The sequence below is a fragment of the Lichenostomus cassidix genome, unplaced genomic scaffold (genome assembly GCF_008360975.1).
Source record: "Lichenostomus cassidix isolate B80296 unplaced genomic scaffold, HeHo_3.0 HiC_scaffold_37, whole genome shotgun sequence".
In the NCBI taxonomy this organism is placed as follows: Eukaryota; Metazoa; Chordata; class Aves; order Passeriformes; family Meliphagidae; genus Lichenostomus; species Lichenostomus cassidix.
In genome coordinates, this window is record NW_028147279.1 from 1,193,213 (window position 1) to 1,203,413 (window position 10,201).

The 10,201-nt window shown below is 45.9% G+C and overlaps 1 protein-coding gene across 1 annotated transcript; it reads left to right on the top strand.

The window, feature by feature from the left end:
* Positions 1–1,798: 1,798 nt before the first annotated feature.
* Positions 1,799–10,201, top strand: APOC2 (apolipoprotein C2). The gene is made up of 4 exons (XM_085044643.1): positions 1,799–1,865; positions 3,975–4,082; positions 6,667–6,808; positions 10,018–10,201. Exons 2-4 carry the CDS (start codon positions 3,983–3,985, stop codon positions 10,106–10,108), a joined length of 333 nt encoding a protein of 110 aa, XP_084900769.1. The 5' UTR covers positions 1,799–1,865; positions 3,975–3,982; the 3' UTR covers positions 10,109–10,201.

Here is a 10,201-nt window from a genome sequence, read left to right on the forward strand (position 1 = left end):
GGGAAAAGTCCCCAAAAAGGAGTCGGAGAGTCCCGAAATGGGGAAGGAGAGACTTAAAAAGAGGTGAAAAGTCCCTAAAAAGGGGTGAAAAGTCCCGAAAAAGGGACGAAAAGTCCCAAAAAGGGGTGAAAAGTCCCGAAAAATGGGTGAAAAGTCCCCAAAACGGGATGGGAGTGTCCCGAAATGGGGGAGGAGCCTAAAAAATGGGGTGAAAAGTCCCGAAAAAGGGATGGGAATTCCCAAAAAAGGGATCGGAGAGTCCCCAAAAGGGATCGGGGAGCCCCAAAAAATGCGGGTGGGATTTGGGGAGGGTCGTTTGGGGGGATTGGGGGTCCATGGGGGGAGAATTTGGGGATTTGGGGATCCTTTGGGGAAGATTTTGGGGAAAAATTTGGGGTCCTTGGGGTAAAAATTTGGGGATTTGGGGTCCATTGGGGTAGAATTTGGGGGTCTTGGGGTAAAATTTTGGGGATTTGGAGTCCATTTGGGGAAGAATTTGGGGTCTATTTGGGGAGATTCTGGGGGATTTGGGATCTATTTGGGTAAAAATTTGGGGATTTGGAGTCCATTGGGAGAGGATTTGGGGTGCTTAGGGTTAAAAAATTGGGGATTTAGGGTCTATTTGTGGAGATTTTGGGGGATTTGGGGCGATTTTGGGGTAAATTTGGGTAAAAATTTGGGGATTTAGGGTTCTTAAAGTACAAAATTTGGGGATTTGGGGTCTATTTTGGGACATTTTGTGAGCTTTGGGGTCCTTCGGGCAAAAAATTTGGGGATTTCGGGTCAATTTGGGGAGATTTTGGGTTCATTTGGGTAAAATTTGAGGGTCTGGGGTGATTTTGGGGAGAATTTGGAGATTTGGGTAAAAATTTGGGGATTTGGGGTCCATTTGGGTAAAAATTTGGGGATTTGGGGTTCATTTGGGTAAAAATTTGGGGATTTGGGGTCCATTTGGGTAAAAATTTGGGGAGATTTTGGGGGGATTTGCGTAAAAATTTGGGGATTTGGAGTCCATTTGGGGAGATTTTGGGGGATTTGGGGTCCATTTGGGGCGATTTTGGGTAAAACTTTTGGGAATTGGGGTCCATTTTGGGGTAAATTTGGGGGATTTGGGGTCCATTTTTGGTCCATTTGGGGTAAAACTTTGGGGATTTGGGGTCGTTTTTGGAGATTTTGGGGGATTTTGGGTAAAACTTTAGGGATTTGGGGTCAATTTTGGGGCAATTTTGGGTCCATTTGAGTAAAAACGGGGGGATTTTGGGGGCGACTTTGGGAGATTTTAGGGGATTTGGGGTACATTTGGGGATTTTGGATCCATTTGGGGAGATTTTGGGGGATTTTGGGTAAAAATTTGGGGATTTTGGATCTATTTGGGGAGATTTTGGGGGATTTTGGGTAAAAATTTGGGGATTTTGGGTCCATTTGGGTCCATTTGGGGAGATTTTGGGTAAAAATTTGGGGATTTGGGGATCCATTTGGGGAGATTTTGGGGGATTTTGGGTAAAAATTTGGGGATTTTGGATCCATTTGGGGGATTTTGGGTAAAACTTCGGGGATTTGGGGTCGATTTTGGGTCCATTTGGGTAAAACTTTGGGGATTTTGGGTCGATTTTGAGGCAATTTTGGGTTCATTTTCGATGAAAATTTGGGGATTTGGGGTCGATTTTGGGGTAAATTTGGCGGGAAAAGCCCCATCGATCCAGCAGCTCGCCCCTCCCCCCCTTTCCCCTCCCCCCGCCCCTCCCCCCCTGTTTACCTGGACTTTGCCCCCTCCCCAAACCGCCCCTCCCCCACCCGGCGCCGCCCCCAAAAAATCCCATAAATTGGGGGGCGAGGGGGGGAGGGGCGAGGAGAGCCCGAGAGAGGTGAGGGGGAGTGGGGGGAGGGGAATTTGGGGGATTTTGGGGAGAATTTTGGGGGATTTTGGGGAGAATTTGGGGTTTTTTTGGGGATTTTGGGGAGGAATTTTGGCAATTTGGGGGATTTTGGGGCAATTTTGGGGAATTTGGGGAGGAGATTTGGGGAATTTTGGGGAATTTGGGAGTAATTTTGGCAATTTGGGGGATTTGGGGAGGAATTTGGGGGATTTGGGAGGAATTTGGGAGAATTTGGGGTTTTTTGGGGATTTTGGGGGATTTTGGGGAATTTGGGGAGGAATTTTGGGGAGGAATTTTTGGCAATTTGGGGGATTTGGGGAGGGGGCTTGGGGGATTTGGGGGATTTGGGGAGGGAATTTGGGGGAATTTAGATTTTGGGGAATTTTGGGGCAATTTTGGGGCAATTTGGGGAGTAATTTTGGCAATTTGGGGAGGGGGCTTGGGGGATTTGGGGGAGAATTTGGGGGAATTTGGGCTTTTGGGGATTTTGGGGATTTTGGGGAATTTGGGGAGGAATTTTGGCAAATTTGGGGAATTTGGGGGAATTTGGGGGATTTTGGGGAATTTTGGGGAATTTGGGGAAAATTTGGGGGAAATTTGGGCAATTTAGGGGAAATTTGGGAGAAATTTGGGGGATTTTGGGGAATTTGGGGAAATTTTGAGGAATTTTGGGGGATTTTGGGGAAAATTTGGGGGAATTTAGGGAAAATTTGGAGAAATTTGGAGAAATTTGGGGAAATTTTGGGGGAAATTTGGGGAATTTAGGGGAAATTTGGGGAATTTGAGGGGAAATTTGAGGGAAAAATTGGGGAATTTGGGGAATTTTGGGGATTTAAGGGATTTTTGGGAAAAATTTGGGGATTTTGGGAATTTGGGGGAAAATTTGAAGGAAATTTGGGGAATTGGGGGAAATTTTGAGGGAAATTCAGGAGTTTTGAGGAATTTTGGGGAATTTGGGGGAAATTTGGGGAATTTGGGGGAAATTTTGGGAAATTTGGGGAATTTGGGATTTTGGGGAAAATTTGGGGAATTTGGGGAAATTGGGGAATTTGGGGGGAATTTGGGAAGGGGGCGGGGAGAATTTGGGGGAATTTGATAATTTGGGGAATTTGGGGAAATTTGGGGAATTTTTGGGAATTTTTTGGGGGAATTTTGGGGAAATTTTTGGGGAAATTTGGGAATTTTGGGGAATTTGGGGAAATTTTGGGGAATTTTGGGGGAATTTTGGGGATTTTGGGAATTTGGGGGAATTTGGGGAATTTTTGGGGATTTTGGGAGAATTTGGGGTGGAATTTTGGGGAATTTTGGGATTATTTGGGGGGAATTTGGGGAATTTTGGGGTAATTTGGGGGAATTTTGGGGTTGGTGATTAGCTTTTGGGAGAATTTGGGGTGATTTTGGGAAATTTTGGGATAATTTGGGAAATTTTGGGGTAATTTGGGAGGAATTTTGGGGGGATTGATTGATTTTGGGATAATTTGGGTGAAATTTGGGGTGATTTTGGGATCATTTAGGGAATTTTGGGATAATTTGGGGAATTTAGGGATAATTAGGGATAATTTGGGGTAACTTGGGGAGGGGCTTTTGGGTACAATTTGGGGGTATTTTGGGATAATTAGGATAATTTGGGGAGGTGGTTTGGGGATAATTTGGGGATAATTTGGGGATAATAATTTGGGTATAATTAGGATAATTTGGGGAGGGGGTTTTGGGGTAATTTGGGGATAATTTGGGGAGGGGGTTTTGTGATAATTAGGGTAATTTGGGGAGGGGGGTTTGGGGTAATTTGGGATAATTTGGGTAATTTGGGGAGGGGGTTTGGGGTAATTTGGGTACAATTTGGGGTATTTTGGCTAATTTGACGAGGGGGTTTGGGCAATTTGGGGATAATTTGGGGCTAATTAGGGATAATTAGGATAATTTGGGGAGGGGGTTGGGGGATAATTTGGGGATAATTTGGGGAGGGGGTTTGGGATAATTAGGATAATTTGGGGATAATTTGGGGAGGGGGTTTGGGATAATTTGGGGGTATTTTGGGGATGGGTTTGGGGCTAATTAAGGATAATGAGGCTAATTAGGGTCTGGGGTCTCTCGCAGCTCCCAGCATGGCTGCAGCTCCTCCTGAGCTCATGGGAGCTTCGCTGCTGCTGCTGCTGCTGCTGGGCTCGGGTGAGACCCCAGACCCAATTAATGAGAGACCCAATTAATTAGAGATCCCAGACCCAATTAATGAGAGACCCAATTAATGAGAGACCCCAGACCCAATTAATGAGAGACCCCATTAATTAGAGACCCCAGAGAGACCCCAGAGAGACCCCAGACCCAATTAATGAGAGACCCAGACCCAATTAGAGACCCCAGACCCAATTAATGAGAGACCCCATTAATTAGAGACCCCAGAGAGACCCCAGACCCAATTAATGAGAGACCCAATTGATTAGAGACCCCAGACCCAAATTAGAGACCCCAGACCCAATTAATTAGAGACCCCAGACCCAATGAGAGACCCCAGACCCAATTGGGGACCCAATTAGAGACCCCAAACCCAAATAGAGACCCAATTCCAGAGACTCCAGACCCAATTCCTGACCCCAGACCCAATTCCAGAGACCCAATTCGAGACCCCAGACCCATTTTGAGACCCCAGACCCAAATAATCACCCGAGAGAGACCCCAGACCCAATTGGGGACCCCAGAGAGACCCCAGAGAGACCCCAGACCCAATTAATGAGAGACCCCATTAATTAGAGACCCCAGACCCAATTAACCACCCCAGAGAGACCCCAGACCCAATTAGGGACCCCAGACCCAATTAGGAAGACCCCAGACCCAATTAGAGACCCCAGAGAGACCCCAGATCCAATTGGGGACCCAATTCGAGACCCCAGACCCAAATAACCACCCAAATAGAGAGACCCCAGACCCAATTAGAGACCCCAGAGAGACCCCAGACCCAAATTAGAGACCCAATTAGGGACCCAATTAGAGACCCCAGACCCAACTAGAGGCCCAATTAGGGAGACCCCAGACCCAATTCCAGACCCCAGACCCAAATAACCACCCAATTAGGGAGACCCCAGACCAAATTCCTGACCCCAGACCCAGTTAGAGACCCAATTAGGGAGACCCCAGACCCAATTAGGGACCCCAGAGTGACCCCAGACCCAAATAGAGACCCCAGACCCGAATCAATTCTGAGACCCGAATAGAGACCTGAATAGAGACCCCAGACCCAATTCCAGACCCCAGACCCAATTAGAGACCCAATTCCAGACCCCAGAGAGACCCCTGACCCAATTCCAGACTCCAGACCCCTGAGAGACCCCAGACCCAATTAGAGACCCAATTCCGGAGACCCCAGACCCAAATAACCACCCCAGAGAGACCCCAGACCCCATTCCAGAGACCCCAGACCCAATTAGAGACCCAATTCCAGACCCCAGACCCAATTGGGGACCCAATTAGAGACCCCAGACCCAATTCCTGATCCCAGACCCAATTAGAGACCCAATTCCAGAGACCCCAGACCCAATTCGGGGAGATTTCCCCTTTTTGGGGTACCCTGAACACCCCAAAATCCCTCCAAATCTCACCTCAAAAGTCCTCAAAATCCCCCAAAATCCCTCCAAATCTCACCCCAAAACCCCAAAATCTCATCCGAAAACCCCAAATTTCCCCCAAAATTCCCCAAAATCCCCCAAATCTCACCCCAAAACCCCAAAATCTCCCCCAAATCTCACCCCAAATCCCCCCAAAGTCCCCAAAATTTCACCCCAAAACTCCAAAAATCTCCAAAATCCCCCAAAATCTCCCCAAACCCCCAAATCTTACCCCAAAATCCCCCATTTCCCCAAATCTCCCCAAACCCCAAAATCTCACCCAAATCCCCCAACCCTCCAAAATCCCCAATATTCCCCAAAATCCCCAAAATCTCACCCCAAAACCTCAAATCCCTTAAAATTTCCCCAAAATCCACCCAGTTCCCCAAAATTCCTCAATTCCCTCAAATCCCCCAAAATTCCCAATATCTCTCCCAAAATCCCCCAAATCTCCCCAAACCCCCAAATCTCACCCCAATCCCCCAAATCCCCCAAATCTCACCCAAAATCCCCCAAATCTCAGCCCAAATTCCACAAATCTCACCCCACAACCCCAAATCTACCCCAAAATTCCCCAAAACCCCAAATCCCCCAAATCTCACCCCAAATTCCCCCAAATCTCACCCCAATCCCCCAAAATCCCCCAAATCTCAGCCCAAAACCCCCAAATCTACCCCAAAATTCCCCAAACCCCAAAATTCCCCAAAACCCCAAAAATCCCCAAATCTCACCCCAAAACCCCCCAAATCTCACCCCAATCCCCCAAAATCCCCAAAATTTCACCCCAAAACCCCAAAATCTCCCAAATCTCCCCGAAAATCCCCCAATTTCACCCAAAAATCCCCCAAATCTCACCCCAATCCCCCAAATCTCCCCCAAAATCCCCCCAAATCTCACCCAAAAATCCCCAAATCTCACCCCAAATCCCCAAATCTCCCCCAAAATCCCCAAAATTTCACCCCAAAAACCCCAAAATCTCCCCAAATCTCACCCCGAAAATCCCCCAAATCTCCCCCAAACCCCCAATTTCACCCCAAAATCCCCAAATTTCACCCCAAATCCCCCAAATCTCACCCCAATCCCCCAAATCCTCAAATTTCACCCCAAATCTCACCCCAAAATCCCCCAAAACCTCACCCAATCCCCCAAATTTCACCCCAAATCCCCCAAATTTCCCCCAAATCTCTCTCCTCCCCACCGCGCCCCCCCCTCGCCGCCCCCTCCCCCCTCGGGCCCGCTGGGCCACCTGCGGGGCTACCTGGGCCAGGTGAGCTCAGCGGCTGGGAGCCTCCTGGGGGGGATCGACCTGCCGAAAACACAGCAGAGGATCCGGTGAGGAATCCCGAAAAATACCCCAAAAATTCCCCAAAAATCGCCCCAAAAATATCCCAAAAATTCCCCTTAAATCGCCCAAAAAAATCCCAAAAATTCCCCAAAAATATCCCTAAATCACCCCAAAAAAACCCCAAAAATATCCCTAAATCACCCCAAAAATATCCCTAAAATCAGCCCTAAATCACCCCAAAAAATTAAATTATCCCCAAAAAAAAATCCCTAAAATCACTCAAAAAATGCAGCAGAGGATCCGGTGAGAAACCCCAAAAAAACCCCAAAAATCACCCCAAAAATATCCCAAAAATTCCCTAAAAATCACCCCAAAAAATATCCCTAAATCACCCCAAAAATCACCCCAAAAAATTAAATTATCCCAAAAAAAAAATCCCTAAATCACCTGAAAAACACAGCAGAGGATCCGGTGAGGAACCCCAAAAAAACCCCAAAAAATTCCCCAAAAATCACCCCAAAAATATCCCAAAAATTCCCTAAAAATCACCCCAAAAAATATCCCTAAAATCAGCCCTAAATCACCCCAAAAATTAAATTATCCCAAAAAAAAAAGTCCCTAAAATCACCCGAAAAACGCAGCAGAGGATCCGGTGAGGAACCCCCAAAAAAAACCCCAAAAATTCCCCAAAAATCACCCCAAAAATTCCCTAAAAATCACCCCAAAAAATATCCCTAAATCACCCCAAAAATCACCCTAAATCACCCCAAAAATGCAACAGAGGATCCGGTGAGGAACCCCGAAAAAAACCCCAAAAATTCCCCTTAAATCGCCCCAAAAATATCCCAAAAATTCCCCAAAAAATATCCCTAAATCACCACAAAAATCACCCCAAAAAATTAAATTATCCCAAAAAAAAATCCCTAAATCACCCAAAAAACGCAGCAGAGGATCCGGTGAGGAACCCCAAAAAAAAAACCCCAAAAATAGAAATCATCTACCAAAAAAAACCCCCAAAAATTCCCCCTAAATCACCCCCAAAATCACCCTAAATCACCCCAAAAACGCAGCGCAGGATCCGGTGAGGAACCCCAAAAATATCTCGGAATTACCCCAAAAAATATCCCCAAATCACCCCAAAAAATATCCCCAAATCACCCCAAAAAATCCCCAAAAATCACCCCAAAAAATAATGATTCCCAAAAAAAATATCCCCAAAAATTCCCCTTAAATATCCCCAAAAAATCACCCTAAATCACCCCAAAAAATGCAGCAGAGGATCCGGTAAGGAACCCCAAAAATATTCCTAAATGACCCCCAAAATATCCCGAAATCACCCCAAAAAATAAACCTAAAAATTCCCCAAAAATCACCCCAAAAAAATGAATCATTCCCCCAAAAAATTCCCCAAAAATCACCCCAAAAAGGCAGCAGAGGATCCGGTGAGGAAACCCAAAAAATAATGATTCACCCCAAAAAAAACCCAAAAATACCCTTAAATAACCCAAAAAATCCTCTCCCCAAATCCCCCAAAATCGGGATTTTACCTCCCCAAAGCCCCTAAAATTGGGGGTTTTTTTCCCCAAAATTGGGTTTTTTCTCCCCAAAATTGTAGATTTTCTCCCCAAATTTGGGGGTTTTCTCCCCAAAATCGGGGCTTTTCTCCCCAAAATTGGGTTTTTTTCTCCCCAAACCCCCCAAAATGACCCCAAAATCAGGGATTTTATCTCCCCAAATCCCCCCAAATTGGCTTTTTTCTCCCCAAAACTGGGAATTTTCTCCACAAAATCGGGGATTTTCTCCCAAAATTTGGGACTTTTCTCTCCAAAACTGGGGTTTATCTCCCCAAAATTAGGGATTTTCTCCCCAAAATCGGAGATTTTCTCCCCAAAACTGGAGTTTTTCTCCCCAAATTTTGGTTTTTCTCCCCAAAATCGGGGTTTTTCTCCCCAAACCCCCCAAATTTGGGGTTTTTTCTCCCCAAATTTGGGGTTTTTCTCCCCAAAACTGTTGTTTTTCTCCCCAAAATTGTAAATTTTCTCCCCAATTTTGGGGATTTTCTCCCCAAAATCGGGTTTTTCTCCCCAAAATTGGAGTTTTTCTTCCCAAAATTGGAGATTTTCTCCCCAATATTGGGATTCTTCATCCCAAATATGGGTTTTTTCTCCCCAAACTGACCCCCAAATCCCCCAAAATCAGGGGTTTCTCCCCCAAAATCAGGGTTTTTCTCCCCAAAATCGGAGTTTTTCTGTCCAAAATTAGGGTTTTTCTCCCCAAAATTGGAGATTTTCTCCCCAAAATTGGGATTCTTCATCCCAAATTTGGTTTTTTTCTCCCCAAACTGACCCCAAAATCAGAGTTTTTCTCCTCAAAACTGGGGGTTTTCTCCCCAAATTCGGGGTTTTTCTCCCCAAAATTGGGATTCTTCATCCTAAATTTGGGTTTTCTCTCCCCAAACCCCCCAAATTTGGGTTTTTTCTCCCCAAACTGGGTTTTTTTCTCCCCAAATCTGGGTTTTTTCTCCCCAAACTGGGTTTTTTTCTCCCCAAATTTGGGTTTTTTCTCCCCAAAACTGGGGGTTTTCTCCCCAGATTTGGGTTTTTTCTCCCCAAACTGACCCCAAAATCAGAGTTTTTCTCCCCAATACTGGGGTTTTTCTTCCCAAAATCGGGGGTTTTTCTCCCCAAATTTGGGGGTTTTCTCCCCAAAACTGGTGTTTTTCTCCCCAAATTCGGGGTTTTTCTCCCCAAAATTGGGATTCTTCATCCCAAATTTGGGATTTTTCTCCCCAAAATTGTAAATTTTCTCCCCAATTTTGGCGTTTTTCTCCCCAAAATCAGGGATTTCTCCCCAAAATCGGGGGTTTTTCTCCCCAAATTCGGGGCTTTTCTCGCCAAAATTGGGATTCTTCATCCCAAATTTGGGATTTTTCTCCCCGAACTGGTGTTTTTCTCCCCAAAATTGTACATTTTCTTCCCAAAATCGGGGTTTTTCTCCCCAAAATCGGGGTTTTTCTCCCCAAATTCGGGGTTTTTCCTCCCCAAAATTGGGATTCTTCATCCCAAATATGGGTTTTTTCTCCCCAAACTGACCCCCAAATCCCCCAAAATCAGGGGTTTCTCCCCCAAAATCAGGGTTTTTCTCCCCAAAATCGGGGGCTTTTCTCCCCAAATTCGGGGTTTTTTCTCCCCAAAATTGGGATTCTTCATCCCAAATTTGGTTTTTTTCCCCTCAAACTGACCCCGAATCCCCCCAGGACGGCGTACGAGCAAGGGGCAGCGGCTGTGGTCACTTACACCGGGATCCTGACTGACCAGCTCTACCACTGGTGGCAGGGGGAGGAGTGACCCCAGAAAAACCCCAAAAATAGGGGAAATTACCCCAAAATCGCCATCCTCGGTGTGGGGGTGAGGCGTCCCTAATAAAGGAAAAAAAATGGG